The sequence below is a fragment of the Opisthocomus hoazin genome, chromosome 21, assembly GCF_030867145.1.
Source record: "Opisthocomus hoazin isolate bOpiHoa1 chromosome 21, bOpiHoa1.hap1, whole genome shotgun sequence".
Taxonomy (NCBI): domain Eukaryota; kingdom Metazoa; phylum Chordata; class Aves; order Opisthocomiformes; family Opisthocomidae; genus Opisthocomus; species Opisthocomus hoazin.
The window spans coordinates 2171647-2196201 of NC_134434.1; the positions used below are offsets into that span (position 1 = coordinate 2171647).

The 24555-nt window shown below is 53.0% G+C and overlaps 4 protein-coding genes across 6 annotated transcripts in view; 2 read left to right on the forward strand and 2 right to left on the reverse strand.

Annotated features, from left to right (window-relative positions):
- The window catches only part of ACSF2 (acyl-CoA synthetase family member 2), a 38539-nt gene extending 33250 nt beyond the window's left edge, over positions 1-5289 (reverse strand). The window contains exon 1 of the mRNA XM_075440848.1: positions 5192-5289. Coding sequence (XP_075296963.1) covers positions 5192-5280 — 89 coding nt within the window. The 5' untranslated portion in view covers positions 5281-5289. The remainder of the gene's footprint in view (positions 1-5191) is intronic.
- A 3222-nt stretch (positions 5290-8511) lies between these two features.
- LRRC59 (leucine rich repeat containing 59) lies at positions 8512-13285 on the forward strand. 3 transcript variants are annotated; one of them, XM_075440852.1, is made up of 7 exons: positions 8512-8630; positions 9501-9560; positions 10060-10218; positions 10539-10643; positions 11243-11315; positions 11761-11934; positions 12487-13285. In XM_075440852.1, exons 3-7 carry the CDS (start codon positions 10078-10080, stop codon positions 12729-12731), a joined length of 738 nt encoding a protein of 245 aa, XP_075296967.1. In that variant the 5' UTR covers positions 8512-8630; positions 9501-9560; positions 10060-10077; the 3' UTR covers positions 12732-13285. The 3 variants fall into 3 exon arrangements, with proteins under 3 accessions (XP_075296967.1, XP_075296965.1, XP_075296966.1); XM_075440850.1 differs by lacking the exon at positions 8512-8630 and adding an exon at positions 8943-9128; XM_075440851.1 differs by lacking the exon at positions 8512-8630 and adding an exon at positions 8943-9110.
- A 1305-nt stretch (positions 13286-14590) lies between these two features.
- On the reverse strand, positions 14591-19591 carry EME1 (essential meiotic structure-specific endonuclease 1). Its single transcript, XM_075440849.1, has 8 exons — positions 18758-19591; positions 18548-18675; positions 18258-18350; positions 17666-17787; positions 17296-17431; positions 16703-16818; positions 15683-15869; positions 14591-15336 (listed from the first exon to the last, which is right to left on the reverse strand). The coding sequence occupies exons 1-8, from the start codon at positions 19494-19496 to the stop codon at positions 15160-15162; spliced, it is 1698 nt and encodes a 565-aa protein (XP_075296964.1). The 5' UTR covers positions 19497-19591; the 3' UTR covers positions 14591-15159.
- MRPL27 (mitochondrial ribosomal protein L27) lies at positions 19551-24064 on the forward strand. The gene is made up of 4 exons (XM_075440853.1): positions 19551-19658; positions 22232-22354; positions 23102-23169; positions 23643-24064. Exons 1-4 carry the CDS (start codon positions 19637-19639, stop codon positions 23847-23849), a joined length of 420 nt encoding a protein of 139 aa, XP_075296968.1. The 5' UTR covers positions 19551-19636; the 3' UTR covers positions 23850-24064.
- Positions 24065-24555: the final 491 nt, after the last annotated feature.

A 24555-nucleotide genomic window follows, 5' to 3' on the forward strand; every position in this document is an offset into this window, starting at 1 on the left:
GAGACACTGTGCTGGAGGCCAGGCTGGAGAGGGACCAAAGGTAGGAGAGGCAGCAATGGGAAGATGTGAGCAGGGCGGTAGGAAAAAGAATTTAAAAATCATTAAGGCTTTCACTGAGGTCTAATCAACCCCTCAAAGCGCAGCTCCTGACCATCCAAGCGCTGCAGTTCATGCCCGTTTCTCTCTCCACCTTCTCCTGCCCCCAGCCTCCCTCTACCCCAGCAGCCACCCCCCGCCACACTGCCCTCCTCCCCGGGCAGCCCCCAATTTCTCTGTCCCTCCTCACTGCTTCCCTGCCGCTCTCCATGCTCTCAGCTCCTCCATTCCCACCTTAGGAGATGACCAGGAAGGACAGGGTTAAGTGACACTGGTGGGGTTCGTAGCTCAGAGGCAATGCCCTGCCTTTGCAGATTCAGTGTATAACGGGGGGGATCTCTGCCCTAGAGAGGAAAAACAGATCGGCCTGAACTCAGATTTTCCCCCATTCGTTACAGGATCGACATTCTGCAAAGACTGGGTGCTATGATCCCCCAGAGACTTGTTTTCCTGCCCACGAGAAACAAAACCCAGCATGAAGCTACACCCTCTGCGGGGCGGAGTTCAGCTTCAAGCACCCACCACGATTTTACCTCCGGAGGGAAGTTTTGCTCTGCGAGCGGAGCAGACAGCCTAACCCTCTTTCCCTGATGCATTTCAGCAGAGGGAGGGTTGTGCAACTCCCACTGACCCCGGTTGGGATGTCCCTCCTGGCAGAGCTCTTGGGCAACTCACATCAGGGCTGTAAGGGCTGCCCGAGCAGGAGGAGGAGGGAGGACAAGTGCTAACCCGAACGCTTTCATTGTTTGAAAGCTCCTAGGCAAGGCATGTAGATAAACCAGGAGATGAAAGAGAGTGCTGTGGAAGAAAAGCCCTTATAAATATAGGTTATATAAAACAAAGGTTGAAAACGCTCTGCCTAGCCCAAGGGAAGGGTGTGGGAAGCAGTAAAAGCCACAACGGCGAGCGGTGAAGCCACTGCCCATCGCCGTAGGGTGGTCTCAGACGCGCAGCTCGGGCCGGCGAGGAGATGAGGAGATCGCAGGCCGTTGGCAGAAGAGTTTAATGGAAACAACCACGCTCACATCTCTCTAAAGCCAAGTCGCTTCCATTTTCAGCGGAGCCTGTCCTTAAACACTCCGCTGCTCTCTGCCAGCCGGGGCACAGAGAGGGCAGGCCGAGAAGGGCCGGAGCGGCCGGGCAGCAGCTGCTGACCGCGTTGCGCAAGAGCCCTTTCCCCAAGCACCATCTCCGTGGCCGCGGGGAGCGAAGCCGGCTCTGCGCTGGGCTGGAGTGGGAGCAAGCAAACAGAAGCATTTTGTGGATTGCACAGCTCCTCTGGGCACACCACCCCAGGAACTAATTGGTAAAAAAATTTGGTCCAACACATTCTTCTATCACATGACTGAAAAGCAAATAAACAAAAGCCCACCAACAAAAGGAGACTGGAGAGGGGAGGAAAAATTATTAGAAAACTCAGGTTGTGAGAAAATTCAATCAAAATCCAAACTGTCCAGTTGAAACAGTCTCCTGCTTCCTGCAGTCGATGTTCCAGAGGTACTTGCACAACCCTGCATCGCTAACAAAAAGGGTGATATTTTACACTGTCATGTCTTGGCAAAGCCCCAGGCAGACCGCGCTTTCTGGTCTTACTCTCAATTTTTTCCAGGCCTGAAGAGCCAAAGGGTTTCGCTGACCTCACGGGAATCAGATTTTCACACCAAATGCAAAAGGGTGCTAAGCCAGAGCCAAATGACAGTTCCATCTCCAGCCTTCACGGCTACGGCTTCCTCCCTAACCCCAAACATGGGGATGAAAGGGCATCAAAGAGCAGTAAAAGACGTCTTTATAATGCCCCGCAGTCCAAAACATTGTGAAGGCCCTGCTGGTTCCCTTCACGGTGTGAAAACACACACAGCTTGCTCTCAAAGGTCCCAAGCATTCACGCCTTCAAATGAAAGCATCAGCAGCTTTGAAATCAGGGCTTAGGATATCTCATGGTGATAACCCAGAGTCACTACTTCCTCTCAAAGCACTTGCTCACGTGGTTTCCTCAAACACATTAAGGAAAGCAAAAATCACAGCTGTCATCTAGTTTGAGCTCCCTGAAATCTGCCCTGACATTCGCATGTGCTTCGGCATTTCTCTGTCACTTTTCTCCCGGCCGTGGCACCAGTGAAAGGTGCGGGATAAAACACAGGAGGCTGCTGGAAGCACTGGGGGCTGGGAACGGAGGAACAAGGCAGATACACAACACATTCACTGTCAGTGGCAGCACGCAGGAAGAAACGTAGGGACATCTCCCTACTGCCTACAGCCAACAGCCAGTGTGTATATCTGATCTGAAAGCACTTATCAAGAGACCTCTATAAACAAAGGGTCCAAAGGATTTAGAAATAATCTTTTTGTTCGTCTTTGCTACAGAAAACAAGTTATTCACCCTCCACCTCTTCCTATGAAGCATCTGCTACTGCTGGAGAAAAAACAAGACCAATGGTCTGATGGTCTGATCTTACAGCAGCTCTCATTTCGCTGCCTCAGCTGGAAGAGAGCAAATAAAACTCCGCTTGCTCTTGGGTCTCCGCACAGACTGTGAAACGCTGCTCTCAGAGGGTGCATGCCTTCTGTTGGCAACACATTCCAGCAGCAAGACAGCCTGTGGTGCCTGCAAACGAGCCAGCCTCTGCACTCGGCAGCTCCTGCAATACTCCGCGACCCTGGAGTCCAGCAGAGCAACTCAACAGAGAAACGTCAGAGACCCAGGAAAAACTCAGCCCCCTCCCGCCTCGGGCAAGCAGCCGAATGCTGGCAGACCCCAAAAGCACTCCTGCTGACGGCGTGAGCAGAAACCAGCAGACTGAGGCAAGCACTCTCCACTGACTATTTGTATTTATCTCTGAATAGCCCCAACTGACATTTTAGAGTCGTTGATATAAGATAACCGCTTCATTCTTCACTTTTAACCCTTCACCAGCCTCTACAGAACTTCTCAGAAGGGCCAAGAGAGGCAGACAAGGCAGGGGCATTGGTGTACCCTCCTGTCCCGTACGAGCACAGAGGCAAGCTCTCGCTTCGCAGCCGTGAAGGACATCGACCCGACCCGTGGTGCCACCCCCTCTGCACGTGGATGGAAGGCCCTGGCCTCCCAGGGCTCGGGAACTGTCCTGACTGCAGAGGTCACACTGGCAGAGGCTTCTCCCAGCCGGCTCTTTTGTTCAGGGACGCTTACCAGGAACTACTCCCCCCCCCAGAGCAAGAGCTCACATAACACAACTGCAATAAAAGGGTGGTGGAAGTTAACTCTGTTCTGCCCTTATCTCTTCTTTACTCTTTAGAAGAACCCTGTTGACTAAAGAGTTAACCAAGTTCTCGTTACTTTTTTTTTTGTTTGCTTTTGTTTGGGAAAGGATCAAGTGCCCAGAGCTTTCAGGCTCCCACTGCAGCAGACTTTTTGGTGACATTTCCCACTGCGCCCCTCTCCCTCCTGCACTCTTCCTGCCAAAAGGATAAACACTGCTTAACACTAGAATTTAACAAGCTTTTTTATAACGTTACTAGAAAGAGTTTACGCCTCTAAATACGCAGTCGTTTCCTCTGAGCGCTTTGTGTTCCTGCCCCTCAGTTTCACTTCTGGGCAGGAGTCCAAACTGCAGTGAACTCTGCTGTGGTCCCCTTCTGATCTCACTTCCTAAGCACAGATTCCAAGACAGCAATCCTGGCTCCAGCCACTCCAAAGCTCAACCCAGATGAAAAGCAACACTGGGACCCTTTGGGTGGGAAAACAAGGGCTGCTCCCCACGGCTCTCGGCGTCGCTCCCTGCAAGCCGTGCCTCCCAGTGCGTGTGACGCTCCGAATATCACCTGATCCGTACAGCCTTGCCCAAAGCCAGTTGCCTTCCTCTCGCTGCTCTTTCCCACAAACTTCATCCAAGAGACAGGGTTGAAGAAAAGCAAGGCAAAGGGCTGGCGTGACCCCCCCGAACCCCAGAGCCCCTCGGTGCCCTGGACCTGCTGGCACCCCAGTGCCCCCCCACTGCCCCAGCACAGGGGGACGGGGACACTGCCCCGTGAACCCCGCACGTCAGAGCGCCGAAGGAGGATGGAGAGGCTGTTGGACACATTTCACGTTACTGCAATCACGATGGAGCTGCTGCACAAAAAAAGTTCAGCCCCGGTCACAATTTCACATCGCTCTGAACGCTGTGCGGGCTCGTCCCGGCCCCCAGCCCACCCACGGGGGCAGACCCAGGGGACACAGCCTGTCCTCTGCCGCTTTGGAGGGGCTTTAGGGGAGCCAAGGGACAGCAACACACACTGAGAGCGAAACCTCTGGCTGAACCTGCCTCCCTGCCTGTGGCCACCCACCTGGCCGGACAAACACAGCGCTCTGCCGCTGCCTGCAGCCCCCGCCATCTGCCACACACGGCCTCCGTCCCCTACAGCCCCCAGCCCTGTCCCCTACAACCTCTGTGCCCTGCAGAACTCTCATTCTCTGCCCCCACAGACCTCCATCCCCTCTCATCCACAGCCCCCTGCCTCCAAAGCCCCCCGTCCCTTGTTCCCACAAGCCCTCCATAACCTACAGCCCCCATCCCCTCTCATCCACGGCCCCCTGTCCCCAAAGCCCCCGTCCCTTGTTCCTACAGCCCTCCATAACCTACAGCCCCCATCCCCTCTCATCCACGGCCCCCTGTCCCCAAAGCCCCCGTCCCTTGTTCCTACAGCCCTCCATAACCTACAGCCCCCATCCCCTCTCATCCACAGCCCCCTGTCCCCAAAGCCCCCCGTCCCTCCTCCTCACAGCCCCCATCCCCTCTCACCCAGACCCCCCTGTCCCTTCTCCCCACAGCCCCCATCCCCTCTCACCCACAGCCCCCTGTCCCTGGTTCCCACAGCCCCCTGCCCCCAAAAGCCCCCCATCCCTTCTCCCCACAGCCCCCATTCCCTCTCATCCACGGCCCCGTGCCCCCAAAGCCCCCTGTCCCTTGTTCCCACGGCCGCCATCCCTTCTCATCCACAGACCCCCGTCCCCTATAGCCCCTCATCCCTTGACCCCACAGCCCTCCATACCCTACAGGCCCCATCCCCTCTCACCCACGGCCCCCTGCCCCTCCAGCCCGTCCCCGCAGCCCCCTCCCCGCGGCCCCGCCCGTACCTGCTCGCCGGGGCCCCCCACCGCCCGCCCGCCCGGCGCAGGAGGGGCAGCCCGCGGCGGGGCACCGCTGCCAGCCGCGCCGTGGCCATGGCTGCGCCGGCGGCAGCCCCGGGAGCCCGGCCCGGCGCTGGTTACGCGGGGGCGGTGCGTTCCGCGGCCCGCCCCGGCCCCGCGCCCCGGCCAGGAGGCAGCGCCCGCCGGGCCGGGGACGCGGAGAGCGGGCGGCGGGGCGGGCTGGGGGGTGCGGGGGCTCGGGACCCCCCCCGGGACACGGCTGGCAGAGCAGAGCCCCGCAGGGCACCGTCCCCGTCCTCTGCCGGGTTCCTGCCCACGGCCCCACGCTGCGCCTTCATCCCCCTGCCCCCCCCGCCCCACCAGCTGCCTTCCGCCCGGCCCCAGCCCTCCGTGCACCCCAAATGAGCCCCACACCCCGGCTACACCGCGACCCTGCCCCTTCTGTGTTCACCACATGAACCCCACCCCCTAGTTATACCCTGACCCTGGCCCTTCTGTGCACCCCAGATGAACCCCACACCCCGACCCTGGCCCTTCTGTGTACCCCAAATGAGCCCCACACCCCGGCTACACCCCGGCCCTGGCACTTGCGTGCACCCCAAATGAGCCCTACGCCCCGACCCTGGCCCTTCCGTGCACCCCAAATGAGCCCCACACCCCGGCCCTGGCCCTTCCGTGCACCCCAAGTGAGCCCCGCACCCCAGCCACCATGGACTTCGGCACAAGGCACCCAACACCTCTAGCCCCTGCTTATCACCGTCTGTGTTGCTTGGTGCCTGAGCCCCGTGAGTCATTAATTGATTTCCAGCCCTATTCACTTAATGAGTTATCGCAGACACCACCTCGCTAACAGCACTCCCTGGCTGCCTGTACCCCGCCGGGAGGGGGGGGAAGAGGGGCCGGCTAGGGACGGCAGAGCTGCTCCGGAGCCGGGCAGGCTGGCATTCCCCCCCCAAGGGCAGGGGCTCGGGCAGGCACCCAGCGAGGAGCCCTGCGGAGCGGAGCTCTGCCGAGCGCCCGGCCACGGGAGCTGTGCTGCTCCGCCGCACTGGCACTGGTGCTGGAGAGGTGACACGCATCGCTCCCCACGTGAAATGACTGACAGCCTTTCCAGGCATTGCCCTCAGCAACGGCCAGAAGCTAATTCAGAAGCTAATTAACCCTAATAAGGGCTGGGGTAAATACCGTCCGGGCACTAACCGAGCAGAGCTGTTGGTGCTGGCCGGAGGCACGGGCTGGTCCTGGCTCAGCCGCTGACCCACTGGGTGACTGCCGGCTGCCGCTCTGCAGCTCTGCCCGGGTGGCAGCTGGGGTGCGGCGTGTCTGGACACAGCGTGTCTGCACCACGTCGAGCACAACGGCGCTGACGGTCGAGGGCATGGCTGTTATCCTCAGAATGGGTGAATCTCAGACACCAAAGCCATAAAGATGCTCACAACGCAGCCGCGTAGTAAAATGCTAACTACAACCAGACCTCCGGTGGTAGGTGCTTGGTTTTAGAAGCAGGAAGGGTTTTCCTCAATGTGCATCTTGTTCACGAGGTGTTTGATTGGTGGCAGCAGTGACAATGTTTTCTTTGGTACAGGAAGGGAGATTTTTGTCTTTGAAATGTGAAAAGTTGACCGTGGCTGCAGAGGGGACATGGGGCGAGGCAGGCCAGAGATCTGCCGAGGGTCTGGGAAGGGTCTCCAGCCCCTGGCTGGCGTGGGTACCTCATGCCCCCAGGGTGACAGTAAGATTGGGATTAGATTGACAGTGTTCATCCCTTTTCCCTCAGCAGCTCCTGCTCCCTTCTCCTCACTAACGTTCTAGCAGAGTACATGGATGTGCCCCGTGTTACGGTTTGTCTGTCTCAGGTGGGTCTGAAGTCCTTTTAGGCATGCACAGGAGCTCTATTTACACGTCAGTCCCGCTGAAATCAGTAGCTAGGTGAGATTACGCTTCCCTGCAGGTGATGTAAGGCCGTACAACGTTTGTGGACAGAAGTTGTCCTTTCACTGTTTCAGCACAGCACGGAGCAATCATCTTTGTCTGTGCTGCAGGAGCATCAGAGTATGCTCAGTGTTGTATAACCACAGTGGAAAAAAAAAGTCTGTGAGCCAAAACCCCCTCACCTTTAATAAATAAAAATAAAGCTGACTTTCTGTTTGGTCTTCCCACGTTCCGATCACAACCTACAAGGTGATTCCCAGTTAGGTATTAAACCAAGACTTCTGCAGAAGTTAATGTGACCTTGACATTCGGGGCATTTGTTTGAGATTGTCCAACTGAAGGCAGCCTGAACCAGTAACACTTCACATGCCTGTAAGTAAGATACCATTTCTTTCTAATGAAGATTTTAAAATCTGCCTTCAAGTTAATCCCAGATAAGGAGGCAGGTTTTGTAACTGATCTACACCTTTGTTTCCTTCCACTGAGAGCCCAAGGCTCTTGGACTCGTGCAAACCCCAAGCCCAGCAGCGCCGATTTCCGTCCCTGCAGCACTGCGCGGACAAAGGCCTTTTCCAGCCATGCAGAGGGTCTTGCTGGGGTCCCCCCAAAGCCTCTCCAGGTTTTGCCCTCGGGAGCAGGACTGTGAGTCTGGGGAAGGGAGCAGGGGGCTGTGCAGCTGAACGGCTCCTTGGGTGAGCCCCTCGCTGCCTCGGGGTACTGCAGGGCTCGGGCGATCAGTTGTCTCCCTTGGTGTCCGTGCTGGGAGATGTGGCGACGCGAGGTGTCCTCACCCGTCCCTGGAGCTGGTCATCCTCGGGCCCTTCCGCGCCCTCCAAACCTCCTTGTGAAAGGCTGAGGGATGGGAGAAGTTCTTGCATAACTAGAACTCTTTTCTCAAACGAGGGCTCTGTCATTTCAGCTCGGCTTTGGAGGAACAATAACCTGCTCCGAGAAACCTGGAGGAACAATAACCTGCTCTGAGAAACGTCTATAACCTCCTGGAGGAGAGCGCGTTAACCTCAGGCACATTTTGTTGTGCTTTCTGAGGCAAATCCCTTGTTTGCTGTTTTGGGGTGCCTTTGCTCAGAGACTCCTGTGGTCTCGGGTACCTCTGTGCTGAGCAGATCTCCGGGGCATCCACGGGGTAGATGTGCTGGCGTGGTTAAACCATCTTTGCAGGGTGACAGCGCGATTTGCACAGGGGTCAGGAGATTCAAGGTTAGTACTCACTGTAATCCCGTTACCGGGTAATACTAATTTGGCTCTGCCCCAGGCTCCTTCTCCCTCGCACTGAGTTTCCCAACGGCGGGTCAGGCAGCACGCGAGCGCGCTCTGCTCCGGCAGCGCTGAGCCCGTGCATCGGAGCGGGAACGTTAACTGCGAATTCCCCCCTGTGAAGAGAAGCATCTCGGTGTGAGAGCCCAGCGAAACGGGGGTTCACCGCCCTCGCCGCGGAGCCCAACCCCGGATCGAAGCCGTGGAGCCCACTGTTGTAAAACCACGCGTAGATTACTCGGTTTCTGTGTTCGTACCGGGATTACCGGTCTCTGCGGCGCTGGTTTCTCGCGGGGCGGTGGGACGTCTGGGGGTGAGCCTCCCCCACCCGAGGGGCCGCGTCCCGCCGAAGGCCGCAGCACTGCTGGCAGCCTCGCCCGGGGGGCCGGGGGCGGTGGAAAACCGGGCTGCGGCCCGCAGGGGCGCGGGGGGGGGCCAAGCGCTGCCGGTGCCGCTGCCGGGCTGTGCTCCGCTCCGGGCCGGCAGGGGGCGCGCTCGGCCCCGCGCGGACGTGGCCGCGGACGTGGCCGCGGAAGTGGGTGGCGGGGCCGGGGCCGGGCCGCGCTGCCGCCGCCCGCGTCCCCTCGGTGCTGGGAGCACCCCGGCGGCCATGTCGCGGGGCGGCGGGAAGGGGCTGAGCCTGAAGGACAAGCTGGACGGCAACGAGCTGGACCTGAGCCTCTGCGACCTGAACGAGGTGCCGGTCCGGGAGCTGGTGAGCGCCCGGGCCGCCCGGCGGGGACGGGGCCGGGGCCGGGGCCGCAGCCCCGGGAGCCGGCTTGGTCCCGGGGGGGGGGCTGCGCCGGGGAGCCAGATGTGCGCCGGGGAGCCAGATGTGCTGGCGGTGTTCGTGACCGGGCCCGCGGGGATTTCAGGCGGCGGAGCCGAGGGTTTCGCGTCCCGTTGGCCTCTCAGCCGCCGCTGCTCACCTCTGTCTCGGGCTAAGCACCGCCGTGAGAGCCAGGAATCAGTCGCGATATGACGTGGCCGCGGAGGGGGGACGGACAGACGGACGCGGGAGAAACCGCAGATGTCAGAAGGGTTCGGGGTAGCGCGGTGGCGATTCAGTGCTTTGTTTCTCTTCCAGGCCGCTCTTCCGAAAGCTACGGTGTTGGACTTGTCCTGTAACAACCTCCTTTCCTTGCCGGTAAGGGGCTAGAGAGCCTCTGTGGGGTGGGCGCTGGGCAACATTGAGACGAGGGAGCTAGTGCTTCGGTAAGCGATCACGGGGAGGTGTGGACCTGGCGCTTTCCCCTTGCTGGGGCGGCTGGCTGGCCGCTGTCAGTGACGGGTCAGTCCTGGTGACAGCAAAGGTTGGTGCTGCGTGGAGGTTGCAGCGTCTCCCTGCCAGAGGAGCCCTGCGTCAACGCAGACCGGTTTCATCAGCAGTGGTGACTGGGTGCTGTTTCGGTTGTATCGCCGCACGTCACCTTGTCTGTCAGTCTGTCTTGCCTGTGCCACTGTTTCCCGCCTCCATCTGCGGAGGCAGAGGAGGAGAGTGAATTTTCCTCCGTCACAGTTCTGTAGTAATTTAAGGGTTTGTGGTTGACGGAAGGTGGAGGCGATCTCCACATACTCCCCACTGAGGTTCCTTCGTAAAGGTCCTGACAGGCTTTTTCTGGGTTTTGTCTGTGTTTGGGTTTTAGTCGGACTTCTGCAGTTTGATGCATCTGGTGAAACTGGATTTGAGTAAAAACCGGCTTCAACAGCTGCCCTTGGACTTTGGGCGCCTGGTCAATCTGCAGCACCTGGACCTGCTGAACAACCGTTTAGTCACCCTGCCAGTCAGCTTTGCACAGCTCAAGGTAAAACTGTTTGCTGGGCAGTTACGTAAAGCTTTGGGATTCGGCCCAAGGTCTTGTGATCCTTCTCAAGTTGGTTTCTCTGGTAAAGCATCCGTCCTGCTGACTGCCCATTCCAAAACTCAGCTGGCTCTGCACCGCAGCTCACTGGAGATTATCTCGCATCTATCGAAAGCGCCTCTGCCCAAGCTCTCCGCTTGTTTTCTGGACCTGTTTCATTCATGTGAAAACTAAATAATTCTTTGCTTCTGATTTGGTTCACTTCAATAATCACAAGACTACTGTGCTCTCAACTGCCTCCCCTTTATCGTTCCTTTCTGCAGAACCTGAAGTGGCTGGATCTGAAGGACAATCCCCTGGATCCTGTCCTAGCTAAAGTAGCAGGAGACTGTCTGGATGAGAAGCAGTGTAAACAGGCTGCTGTCAAGGTAAGGAACCTGCTTTTATTCTTTTTTTCCTTACTTGGCTTTGTCGGTGGTGGTTCTTCCTCTTGTTTGCTTAGCAAGCTGGGCAGCTGCTGCAGCGGTTTGAAGTTTCTTCAGCCAGTGAGGTGCAGGTTCTCTGCACTGGCTTCACCGCTTCTATGCCTGTAGAGAGCAAACACTGGGCTGAGTAGGATCCTCTGCCATTAGCGGGGTCGAGAGAGGACTAAGTGCTGGTTACCAAGAAAGTGGAGGCATAATCAGACAAAATAATCCATGTCTAGGCTTATAGTCCAGAGGACAAAAATCTCTGGAGAGCCTCTGGCAAACTATAGGCTCACATACACAGAAGGGTTCTGTGATCTCTGTATCGGCCAGCACCAGTCTGGCCCGTTTGGTTTTTAATGGAAAGATCTGTTGCTAAACCGCAAAGATTCCTGCGGGAAGGTGCGAGCTCTCTGCAGGGCTGTCCCTGTAGGGGTAAGTCAGGGTTGGTGGTCAGCTCCAGCTGGCTGTCCTCAGCTGCGCTCCGGCTGTTCTGTTCGGAACTGACTGTGCAACCAGTCTCCTGCAGAGACCTCAGGTTGTTTTCTTGGACCTCAAAGGTACTGCAGCACATGAAAGCGATCCAGTCTGAGCAGGATCGACAGCGGCAACGGAAGCTCCAAGCAGAGCGAGGTAAGCACAAAAATCCCTCACGTGCTGTCTGCTGAGGACTGGTCTTGATCCCTCTTACATGCCCGGACTTACTGATTGCCATCTAACAAACACTCGCAGCTATCAGAATCCTGAGGACGCTGGGAGTGGCAGGGTAGAAGGGCTGGAGGGAGAAAGACAGTTGGGGATAACTATGCGATTTCTTGCCTGAATAATAGTTAGGTCTTTAGGTGGAATGCGCTGTGCGTTACCTATACAAAAATGAAAGAAAAGCACAGAATTTATTTTAAGGGAAGCCTAATTCTGAGGGAGCAAAATGAAAGGTATGTAATATTAAAAAAAAAAAAAAAAAGAGGATAGTTGATTTGTTTCCTCATTCCAACTGGGAACAGATAAGCAGGTAATAAAGCAAGCGGCAATGACAACTCTTTACATAAAAGGAAAAAAACCTTCCTGTTATCCCCAGAAATGGAGAAGAAGCGTGAAGCAGAACAGCGAGCAAAGGAGGCTCAAGAGAGGGAACTGAGGAAGCGAGAGAAGGCAGAAGAAAAGGAGCGCAGGAGACGGGAGTACGATGCTCAGAAAGCTGCAAAACAGGAGATGGAAAAGAAAACTAAAAAGGAAAATGTGCAGACCCGAAGTGAGTAGTATCCATTGTGGGCGGGATTGCTTCAGATTTCGTCTTCATCTCACTTTGATGCTGCCAGATTTGCTTTTATGCAGCCCAGGTACTGGGAGATGGTGGGAGTGGCGGGGGAAAACCCGCAGGACTTCTAACGAGCTCTGCTGCTGTGCGCTCTTCCCCGTCATCGGTGTTCCCGGGGAACTGCTGAGCTACAGGAGTCGAAAGTTCTTCAGCTGCTCCTGCGAAGAACTTCCCTCCACTCATTTATTTTTAATATTAATTATATATAAATATATATTAATATAATTATATGTGCAAAACACAGAGGTGCTTTACACCCTGTTCACTGCTGCCCATGAACTAAATCTGAAGCTTTTCATCCTAAACGGGTAGACCCTGCGCGTCTATTTATTAACCAGAGTTAAGTGATGAAAATTCGTGACAAAAGACAACCACAGCGCAGGCGAATGTGTCTTACCTGAACAGCTCGTTTCTGAACGTAGACTGACGTTAAAGATGTTTGATTAATCCCTCACGTTCTCTGTCTTGTAAACGTTCTCGTTACAGAGCCCGCCTCCGGTTCTCGTCCGCCTCAGCCACCCCGGCACAAGCACTCCTGGTCGCGGTCGGTGCTGAGGGTCCTGCTCTTCGTGCTGCTGGGCGTCCTCTGTACGCTGGCCGCCTGCAAGCTGACAGAGCTGAAACATCAACCTCTCTGCATCAGCGTGAACACTCTCTACGAGGACGTGGTAGCCGCTCTGCAAAACCACAAAACCCTGCAAAATGTGCTACAACAGAACTCGCAGCAGTGATTGTCCTGGACGGGCACTTGCTTCGTCAGCGTCTCCCTCCACCATCTACGCCGCCAGAATTCCTATGGAATTGTGTTCTGATGAAACTGCTTTTGATCAGTCAGCATTGGTTTGCTGGTCCCCTCCGCGCAGAGCAGAGTTACTGTTCTGATCATCTTTGCTGTGCATGTTTCGCAGTTGGCCTGTAACACCCCTTATTTGCCCACGTTGACCTAAGCTCGTTAACGCTTCTTACCTCCAAGGGATTTTTACCTAGATTGTGAGATACAGAAAGCTGCCAATCTGTAGGAGTGGAAAAACCCAGCCCTTGCGTCGTCTAGGTAGCCATAGCTCTGTCCGGGAGGTGGAAGGCTTTTAATGCATATCCATTCCTTGCTCTCATTTCTGTTCGTGCTAAAATCGGTGATGTGACTGTATGGGAATAATACATTAAGGCCTATTCCAGGACCAATTACAAGTGTGTAGGATGGCTGTGCGTCCGTGTGTTGGAGCCAAGAAGCTGATGTACTATTGGAAGGAGCTGAAAATTTTCAATACAACAGTTTTCGCAGCAATTTGTCTAAACTGGATGTTTATGTTGCTAATGCAGTTTTAATTTTAATCGAGTCTTTTAGAAACAGCCAAAAATTATTTCCAAGTACATTAATTTTACCCAGGTAGTGCCAACAAAGCGGCTGCAGCTTCGGAAGGGCCTCTGGCCAGTCTGCGGGCTGGGTTTGTGTCGGCAGACAGAGAGAGGTGTCTGAGACCCACGGGCAGGCAGCAGCGAGTTGCCGGCCTGCTCTGGCAGCCTCGCACGCTGAGGCGGGCGGGCAGAGAAGGGCTTCGCCTTGGGGCCGTTGGGGAGGCTGGGAGGTTGGGTGCTTTGTACCTAGACAAGAAAATTCACCTCTGCAAAGGCTTATGAATTATTTATAATTTCCTTAAAGAGAAAACCAAACAGAAGGTTGTCATATCCTTAAGGGCTTTGTGAGTACTCAAATGAGTGTACACAGAATGTTCTAAGTGCGGGTTTCAGAAAATGCCCATGCCACAGGCTCCACAGAGCCATGCCTGCGTTAGTCACCAGAATCGCTCCCTCTCACGCCTGGGATTATTGCTGATAAGAGCAGTGCCCTGAGGAAACAATCTATAGCATTTCATACCAAGGCCATCATCAAAGCAGAAAGCCTTCACCTTTTGGTAACCTAGTGATAAGACTGTGGTTCCCGAAGCACCACATGGAGAAAAGCGACAGCATGAATATCACATAGAAGGAAGGAAAGGCTGCCTGTCTCAGGCTTGGCAGTATCTGTGTTTTCTAAGCTTCCTTGAAGCAGCTTTAGGCTTTGCTTTTGGTATCTAACGCATCACAGTCCTTAAAAGGTCCTTGCTTACTACCTAGAAATGTTCGGAAACACGGCAAACAACATTCAAAGCAATGTTTTCCCTGCAGACGTTCCTGCCAGCGCCTGGCAGGCATCTGCTCCTTTCCCATCTAGGAGAGTGCTGCTTAAATTCACAATGCCAGGCTAATAAGATTTATCCGTTCAGCTCGGCAGCGCGCTGCTGGCCGGGCAAGGGCCTGAAGCCAGCATAGCGGGTGGGGGGTTTCCATTCGAGGCAGGGCGGTTCCAAAGGGTAACTTCCACGCGCTGGGTGCAGTTTAATTTGCTCCCAGCACTCATCTCAGTAAGTGCTGCTGTCAGGAGGACCTCAACTGTCCGTGTGTGCACGCAAGTGCTAATGGCTTCGTGGACAAGCGAGCATGTTCCCCAATCTAATTAAAAGAAAGCTTTTTTTGCCAACTGTTTAGACCTCATAATTCCAGCGCATATAATCAGATTTCAAGACCCTCTATAGATTAAACTGTCTGGAGACTGAATCAGGGCAATCTAAATTTATGCCTGAAAATTAGTCTTACTCATTCCCATCTGCCACAGTGGAAAACCGAGAGTCTGTTTCATGAGCTAAAGCTCTTCCACCTCACCGGAGCAGGTGCTGGCGGGGCAGCACCACGTTGCTTTTAGCATTAGGATTTTTCTCGCTGGAGAGAGAGAACAGAACTTGTAGTTTAGGATAGCGGTACAAAGTATTCCTTTCAACAGATGACATGCCTGTCTATATTCAAGACAGAATGTTAAGAAGCAAAGATCATTCTTATTATACAACATTAATTTATTTTCTAGGAAGACAAATAAAAGGAACTATCAGTACTGTAAGCTGTGTCCAACTCACGCTCTTACGGAAGATGTTCACCATCTTTCTTGTGTAATCTCCAGCCATTCAGCAATTTTATCGAACCTTCTTCTGCTACAATAAAGTCTAAATATGTTTTATCTCTTTAAACTAGGATCAATAACTCTGTTATCGAAACACTGCTTCCCCGAAGGAGGCCAAATACTTAAACCAGACAAACAGTAAAATCCTCGTTCCCTGGCGTGAAATTTCACCCCATGAAATCCAAGTAGAGATCAGGATCGTGGGAAGTCATCTGCACGTAGATTCGTCGGGAGACTTCTGGCCCGATCCGCCGGGAAGTGGCTGTCACGCCGTCACCGCGGTGCACAGCGATGTTAGCCAGCATGTTCTCCCGCTCCTGCTCCGAGGAGCATCTGCTATAGGCCTAAAAGGAACAACGGTATCATCCATTTGCATCCGTGGCTCAAAAAAATAATCAAAGCTATGCACCTGTGGCTGCTCTACCCTTTCACAACGCACACTCATTTTTCACCTGTTCTGTCCCCAGATCTCACTCTTAGAGGCCGATGCAGAACCAATACTGCTCCCTCAGTAGTCAGCTCTGTAAAGCCAGAGCAAGGGGTGCCAAGCAATCGGTTCCTTCACTGCCTTACTAAACAGCTCACACAGAATCATTGTGTCAAATCTAATATCAACTAGATGATTTTTTCCACTCCTTACACTGGTCCACTGTCTGCACACAATGCTCGCTGTTCCCGAGGCACCCTTACCTGGTTCAGAAGCTGAGGAGACGGGTACGCAGACACAATAGCCTCAGCCATCTCGAAGCTGACCCGGTTAAATTGTTGTATCTGCCTCTTCCAAACTTCCAAAAGACCCTTGCCGGAACGATCGACTTTCACCCCTCTGCAATACCCCTCTAAGTAGAAGGAGAACCCCGTCTTCTCTCGCTCTCGCCTACGGAGAACAAAGGATGGGAAAGAAAATCATACAATGAGGCTATGAAGAAAATCCTGTCCCTGCATCTGTTGTCACATAGCCAGAGACAGAGAACCATTTCTCACCCCGTGCTGTTATAGACACCGCTGGCATCAAAACAAATGCTAAAAATTCGACCCTATTTGCTTTATGTGCATTACCAATCTCCTTGTTTAAGACCCAGATTTCCTACTGAAAAGAAACAATCCTGTATTTGGGAGCAATCCTGACACACGCCAACGTGCATACAAAGTGGTAAACAAGAATTCACTTTCTGTCAACCATAATAAAACACTTTTACATGTCATTTTTAACGACACCTCATTTCTTCTCGTGGCTGAGGTGTAAAACACAGCAGCTGCTGTGATAAGAATGCTAGGATTGTGTGAGACTGCACAAGATGGCTTTCTTAGCTATCGCTGTGCAACATGCTGCTGTCCTTCCTCATCAATGGCAACAGCAAAATGGTTCACTCTCAGTAACATCTCTCTTTGTTGCATACTGAAGAAGAAAAGCTGGTGCTGTAAGAGCCCAGTGCTACTGGCATTCCCTCCCCACTCCTAAAACCAGAGCTTTCCTTGACGTCAAGACCCCAGCATGAAACCAGGGTCTGTGCTCACCCCTCCCCTGGCAGGACACCAGTCTCCAAGACCTAACACTCTGTTGAAGGAGCTGCCTTAGCAGCTGCTCTGTCACCTGCTCCTTTAAAAATCATTATACTGAGGTACAGCCGCATACCTGCTGTTCCCTCCCAGCAGCTGTGAAAGTGCAGCCCCTCCAAAGATATGACCCAACCTCCTCTGCTTACTCACTTGAACGGTGCTTCAGCTACAGCTTTTGTGAACATGGTGGCATACTCTCCAAGCTCCTCCCAGCTCTCATAAAAGCCGACTGGAACTTGTTTGCTCAGCTGCAGATCCACCAAGGCCTGTAAACATCATTGGAAACAATAAATGGAACAATTCATCTTCTCACATCAAACCCCACTCTCGTCTGAAACGAAAAAAGGGTCATAACAACTTGCTATAAGACAAGAACACCCGCTCTCTCCCCATTTTGAGAAAGGTTAATTCAAGGCAGCCTGTCTCCTGCCAGTTAATATCAGTTTAGCGCCATTTCAGCTGCCGCAGCTCCTCAGTACCAGGCTCTCGTTACACGTAGGCCACCCTGCCCGGAGCAGCACTGATGTGCTTTGCCAGCAGGCCACGACGGGCGAGAGAAGCTAACCGAGGCTGACATCAGAACCAAGGTGAACGAGATATGTCAGCCCGTGTACCCGAGCAGTGGGGAACTGCACCCAAAGAGCTCTGTCCACAGACACATGGACTAGTGTGTGACTGGGTCAAATGATCAAACAACGGCTTACAAGAGACGATCGCTGCGTGCCTGTTTTAAAGGTACTCACTTCTTCCACGTCCATTCTGGTTATCTCCAGGCCAGAATCCTTAACTTTCTTGTTTCTCCGTTTTCCCTGTTCCTCTTCTTGGTTTCCACTTGCTGCTGCCTGTCGCAATCTGTTTTTTGACTGAACTCCGAGAGACCTAAGAAGAGCAAAGACTGGGAGTTCACGTTCTTCCCCAGGTATTTGCCATTGGTCACTGTGGTGACAGGCTGGATGGACCTTTCCTTCTGTTTCTATATAACAAAGAGTGGAGCAGCTCTGGGTGGGAACACCTCTTACCCTCCAGTCTTTGCTAGAAGGAATTAATGTAATCACCTACGGTACTTTTCAAGGCCAGAGACAACAGAAACGTTTGGAGGGAAGAAAGTTTAACCTGAAATAATTTTCTACTTCAGCTACTGCCAGTGCCAGAATTTTCCCAGGCATTTTCTCCATCACATAAGCTACAAAGCTCTGCAGGGTCTCCTCCTGTCCTTCTTTGCAGCCCTGGGACTCCTGCAATGATCAACAGAAGAAAGGAGTTAAACTATTCTGAGTTATACACACAAGCCCAGCAATCTATGCTCCGATTCTGCAGCTGGGTCTGCAGATGAAAAAATCTGTTCACACAGCTCTTCAGGGGCAAGCAAGCAATACTTGGTTAGTATAAAGTTATGGCAGAAAGAAATAAAAAATTAAAATTAAAAAAAAAAATAATCCCACTTCATCTGACAAAGTTATCTCTTAAAAAAAATCTGAAAAATTGTAACTAGGAAAGACAGCTTGTCAGAACTTTGCATTATACAACCCCATTGTGTTTGATTCATTAATGGCTTCTAAAACCAGATTTCTGGTTGACGGAAACCATGGCTCCATGCCACATCAAAACCTTCCTGCCATGACAGGGTGTTTGTCAGCATGAGGGACGACAAACACCACCCTCACAGCAAGGCATGTTCGAGCACAAAAGTCGTAAGCATTCTCACTTGTTTGTAGTTGCGAACCATGGACAAAAACTCCTCCAGGCGAAGCAGAATCAGGACATTTTGTTCTTCTGTCCATTCATCTCCTTCTTCCAACTGTCCAGAAACGAAAACAAACAGCTAGACCAACAGTCTGTTTATAATTGACTCACTCAAACTGCTGCTCCCACTCAGACCTCTGAGGCAGGGAGAAGATTAGAGGGTGTTTACTTGGGTTGCTAAATACAGTTACTAATGAATGCAAATAACAGAGGAAGAAAAAGGGCAAGAACATCAAGATTTTGCTCGCACACCTGAGATGACACAGTCTTTCTCCTCCAGGTGATGCTGCAGGGAACAGCCTGACTCTCAACCACACAGGAATAATTCTTCGCCTGCAAAGCACTAAGGATCTGTTCACCACCTTCTACCTGTAAAAGGACTGAAATCGGTGCACGGGTCAGGCCTCCACAGCAAGAACTGACAGTCAGTATAAGGCAGATGCAGGCTGTGAGGACAAGTACCTGGATCTAACACCACCGTTATGTATTTCTGGCACTCCCCTGGCCGCTGAGCTTTCAGCATCTTGGCAAGGGCCCTCTTCCTCTCTTTTTCCTGCTCCTGCTGCCTCCTCCCTGCTTCTTGCTTCTTCCTACTCTGCCACGCAGCCTGGGAGATTGCCTTGCTTTTCTTCTGACTGTATTTTGTCTTCTTGGGAGGGGCGGATGTTTCTGGGCTTGCACTGCCTGCCAGGGGCCTACCAGGCTGTTCTGCGGACTCGGGCTGAAAGGCTGGCAGTGGGCACAAGGCGGTCCTCTCAGCACACCTGCCATTTTGGCTGCCACAAGACACTTCTCCAGACGACGCCAGGGCTCCCTGCGGCCATCCGCTGCCAGGTGCCAGCAGGTCGGCGCTAGCACAAAGGCCAGATCCGCCTTCTCCGTCCCCACTGCCCGTCTGGGGAGGCTCAAAAGCCGCCTGCCTCTTTGCTTCCACCCTCCTCTTGAGCCTCTCGGGCAGAGGGACGACGACGACCTCCTCCTCCTCCTCCTCCTCCACCTCCTTCTCTTCCTCTTCCTCTCCGCTCCCGCTGCTCACCATAACCACCTCCGCCCTCCCCGGCTTGGAAGCGGGGGACGAGGGCGGCGTGTGGTCCAACCCGCCGGGCGGCGGCGACAGCGGCGGCGACAACTGCAGCAGGGAGGCTAAGGTCGGCAGCTCCTCCTCATCGCTCTCCTCAGACCCGGAGCAGCCCCCGTCCATCCCGCCTTCCCCTGAGGTAAAAGCGCGAGGCAGGAGAGCAAAAGCCGCGCTCTGAGGAGAAGCGCGCGCGGACGGCGATTGGCCCGAAGGCGCGCGCCGCCCCCGCGCTCTCACCGGAAGAGGAAGAGGCGCCGGACAAAATGGCGGCGCTCGGGCGGCTGCGTGAGTGAGGGGTGACCTGCTACCTCCGGCCCTGCGCGGGTGGAGGGAGTGCGGCCGTGGGGCGGGAGGCTGAGGCGGGGAGGGGCTGCCCTAGGGGAGGTCCCTGTCGGTAAGCTCGAGGCCTCTGCCTCAGGGGCCGCGGCCCGGCTGAGGCGGTGAAACGGGAGGGTTTCAGGCCCCAGCGCCGCCGCGTCGCGGGATCGTTCGTGCCGGGAGGGGCCCTGCGGTTTGTAGTGTGACCTGCTGAAGGCAGGGTCAGCTCTGACGCGGGGCCGAGGTGCTGAAGGTTTGATCACAGAATGGTTTGGGTTGGAAGGGACCTTAGAGATCACCGAGCTCCAACCCCCTGCCACGGCCAGGGACCCCTTCCACCAGCCCAGGCTGCTCAAAGCCCCGGCTGGCCTGGCCTTGGCCACTGCCAGGGAGGGGACAGCCACAGCTTCTCTGGGCAGCCTGGGCTGGGGCCTCACCAGCCTCACTGGAAAGAACTTCCTTCTCCTGTCTCATCTCACTCTGCCCTTTGTCACCTTGAAGCCACCACCCCTTGTCCTATCACTCCACACCCCTGTAAAAAGTCCCTCTCCAGCTCTCTGACAGCCCCTTCAGGTATTGGCAGGCTGCTCGAAGCTGTCCCCGCAGCCTTCTCTTCCTCAGGCTGGACAGCCCCAGCTCTCCCAGCCTTTCCTCACAGCAGAGGTGCTCCAGCCCTCGGATCATTGCTGGGGCCTCCTCCGGCCCCGCTCCAACAGGTCCGTGTCTGTCCTGTGCTGAGGGCTCCAGAGCTGGACACACACCCCCGCCAGGCTCTCACCAGAGTGGGGCAGAATCCTCTCCCTCGCCCTGTGCCCACGCTGCTGGGGATGCAGCCCAGGAGACGGTTGGCCTGCTGGGCTGCAGCGCACATTGCCAGATCGTGTCCAGCTTTTCATCCGCCAGCACCCCCAAGTCCTTCTTGGCAGGGCTGCTCTCACTCCATTCTCCACCCAGCCTGGATTTGGGCTTGGGACTGCCCCGACCCAGGTGCAGGACCTTGCCCTTGGCCTTGTTGAACTTCATCCCTTCTCACCTCAAAAATCTCCAGGGATGGGGACTGCACAACCTCTCTGTGCTGCTGCTTGACTGCCCTCATGGTGAAAAAATAATCTTTGGAAAAACTATTCACGTGCACTAGGTAGAGACCAAACAGCGAGAGGTGCTGCTCTCTCCTTGCGCAGTGCAATAGTCAGGAGGCTTTAAAAATCCCTTTTTTAAATCTAGAAGTGTTACAGGCAGAAATATCCTTGTGATTTCTTTGGTGGGACATCAGAATTGTGAAGTTTTCCCACTGATTTCCAGCATGACTTCAAGTTACAAATTCTCTAGTTTTCTCTAGATAACCACTTTTCCCTGCATGTCTGATGCTTGAGGTTCATTTTTTTGTTAGCAAGCTTCTTTCATGCATCACCAAATGGAATCAACCTGTTGGAGTTTTTTTTTTTATAAAAGTTAATTGGACTATAACTTTGAGAATCTGTGTATATGAAACTGTAACTCTCGTTCACCTTTGCCTACTTCCCTGTAGCTTGTCAAATCTCAGAGACTTTCTTTTACTTAATGAGTAAGCTCCTGAAATTAATGGTTGTTTGTAGATCAATTTCCCTTTTCTCAACAATATTTCTAGCTCACTGTGTATCTATGATAATTTAATTAAGATTAAATTAATCCAGTGGTTTTACTCATGTTAAGGAAACAAAAATGTTAATGATAACCACTCTTCCACACTAACCTGCTGCTTAAGAGGCTAAATAGAGGGATTCAGAAAAACTGGATTTGCCTGCTAACTGTATGAAAGGAGGTACTGAAGAGATTTTTTAAAAGAACTAATTATATCTCAATCAATTTTGACAGAGAGAGGTTCATGAGAGGGTCAGCTTTCTTGATAAGCAAACCAGTATGTTTTCTGTCAGTGTCTTTGTTTAAGGAAGAAGTTTGAAGTGTGAATGATATTTTCTGTTTCAGAGACAATTAGTGACTGTAACAACTGATTTTTTTTTTTCCTTGACTTGTCCTGATTGTAACTCAAATATTTGCACAAGTGCTTTACTTGGTACGTTCTGGACAGCAGTTCTATGTATGTTTATAGATTGTCCTGAATTGGAGTCTTCTCATTTGTAAGATTACAAAATATTACTATGTATGTAAATGCCATTCGATCAAAGGGGGAACTGAAACTGAGATCACAACTTGTCTTTTCTCAAAGCACCACAAGCGCAATCCAGAGCAACCAGTAACTCCTGTACCTCCTTTTACAAGGCCTTGGTGAAACATGAATTTGTGCACGTCCTTTAACGTCGTTGCTGAGAGTTTTCCTCCTCCCTGGGCAGCAGCAGTACTTGACGTGTGGCCTCTCTGCAGGACACTTAGGCCATGGTGGTATAATTATGGTTTATCTTGGAAGTAGGTTTTTTCCAATCGAAGCTTTCTTTTATCTTTAGTTTTTCAGCCAGTATCAACTGATACCCTTTAAATCTGAGAAAAGAAAGCATGTGTATTAGTTGTTCTCAGGTGACATTGTTTTCTTGCTCCCACCACAGTTCTAACTACTCCACAAACAAGCCTGGTTGCCATCAGATGTGCTTCTAAGAAAACTGGGGGCAGCTCAAAAAATTTAGGTGGCCGCAGCCCTGGGAAGCGCTATGGATTCAAAAAAGTAGAAGGTAGGTAGTATCTGCCGAGTCCAAATTTGTGTTTCATCGGGTTCTTCACAGCTTCTCCCCGGTACAGGTGTCAGTCGTTGACCATTTCAGTAGGAGGTGGCCAGGGCACTATTCCAAGAGAAGGGAGAGGGGAGGTTCAGCCAAACCTCGTGATCAAAGGTAGCCGATGGAAGGGCAGGGTGAGTCGGCCTCCCCCCAGACGGGCCCGTGAGCGGCCAGCCGAAATTGCCTGCGGAAAACAGACTTTGATTCTAACTTTGCCTCTCTGCAGCGCCTGGGAGGAGGGTACGCTGTGGGACACCTAATAACTGAAGTGCACTTTCCCCCCATGCTGTGTTGAAAAGCTGGGCAGTTTAGCTGTTTACAAAGGGGAGAATTGTGAGGCTTAGCAGAAGCCAAAGTACAGATTCTTGCACCTGAGTGCTTAATAATTATTGGCTTTGCTCATGAAAACATATTGATGTAGAAGGTAATAAAACAAATGCCTTCGGCAACCAGAAAGCGCTTTGTACCCTCGAAGTAATCTTTTCAAAGACCAGAATTGCTTTTTGCCATAGTCTTATCAATTGCCCTTTTATTTCCTTCTAACAGCATTTTTTGTTTAGATGCTTTTAGCATTTGAAGTAATTTTTCCTTAGAAAATTCCCACAGAAAGCTGGGTTTTGTAAGTCCTGGAACCATTTGTGTTCTGCCAGGGCTTCAGGGAGCTCCGTTTCTCTGCAGTCTGACTCTCTCCCTCTGTTGCAGGTGCATTTGTGCACGCAGGCAACATTCTGGCCACGCAGCGGTTGATACGCTGGCATCCAGGAGCTCACGTAAGTTGCTTTTTCTCTCTTCCTTGGTTCTCAGAGAAGAGCAGCCCACAACAGAGTCCCATATTCAGTGCCTCCTCTCCCCCAAGCTGGTTTTTAATGCTCTTCCCTGTATTCTATGTAACCCTGAAATTGGCGCTCCTTACCTGGTATTCCTTACTCACAGACCCTGCTCAGGGTCACACCTGTGCCCATGTGACTGAGGAAAGGTCTGAAAGTTATGGATATCCCAAAACGCTTCTGTCACCTAACTGGGTGCTTGTGCTTCCGGGTGGAATCACTGTCTCCGCCCTTACAATGAGCACCGTTGCATACTGATTGCTGGAAGCAAGTAGTGTGGTTTTCTTTTATTTTAAAAGACAAAGCAACAGATGCTGTTGAAGCCAGGGTATCAAACGAGGCAGACCAACCCATCGGATCTGCTTTAGTGGTGGACCTCCACCCTTTCCTTTCTAATGTTCCTCATCCTCTTCCAGGTGGGGATGGGCCGTAACAAGACACTCTACGCCCTGGAGGACGGGATCGTGAGATACACGAAAGAGGTCTATGTACCTCCTCCCCGCAGCAGCGAGAGCAGGGAAGTGATCTGTCGTCTACCCAAAGGAGCAGTTCTTTATAAAACCTTCATCAGTGTTATTCCTACCGCAGAAGTGGGAAGCTTTAGACTGGTCAGCATGCTCTGAGCCTCCTGCGACACACAGGGAGGGATGGGAAGGAGCGGCTGGGACGGACCACTCCAGCTGGACTGGCATCCGAGGACAGGAATAGTCTAGCTCTGAAGATACCAGTTTAGGACTTGGTTTTCTTGCTCCTGAAGCACACGTGGTCAGCGTTCGGGCACTGGGAGCCCCTGCCGGCGTTTGTCAGAGTGTTTAATAAATGCTGTGGGGCTGCTGAAGGTCTTGACTGTTCATTTAGCATCTGGAGCTGCCTTCCTCTGGAGAAGCTGTTCCGTTGTGCCACTGGATGAGTTCTCCCCCCAATCACTCTTATGTCAGTGCTTGTCCCACTAATAATTCCCTCCTCCTGTTTTTACTCAGACATTACTGTTGTGTTTGTACCTTAACTCAAAATACTGCGGAAGAGGACAGATCCTCTTCCACTTGCACCTAACTCCGCATCCCAGGAAGGTAGATTTTTCCTGCTATCCAACTCACCTCAATGATTAACTCAAATATCTGAAAGTGTTACATTTACTAGCCACGTGCAGCAAGTTCACGCTCATAAAGCAAACTCGTGACCAATTTTACGGTGCCTGGTAAGATGCGCAAGGCTGGGGTGGCGTTTGGAGCTCAGCGGCTGGAGCTGCATCATAAAGCCATAATCCAGAAGCCTTATCCTTGTGTCTTCCCGAGTCATTCCGTGACATTTTTGAGCTGAGGTTGCTCA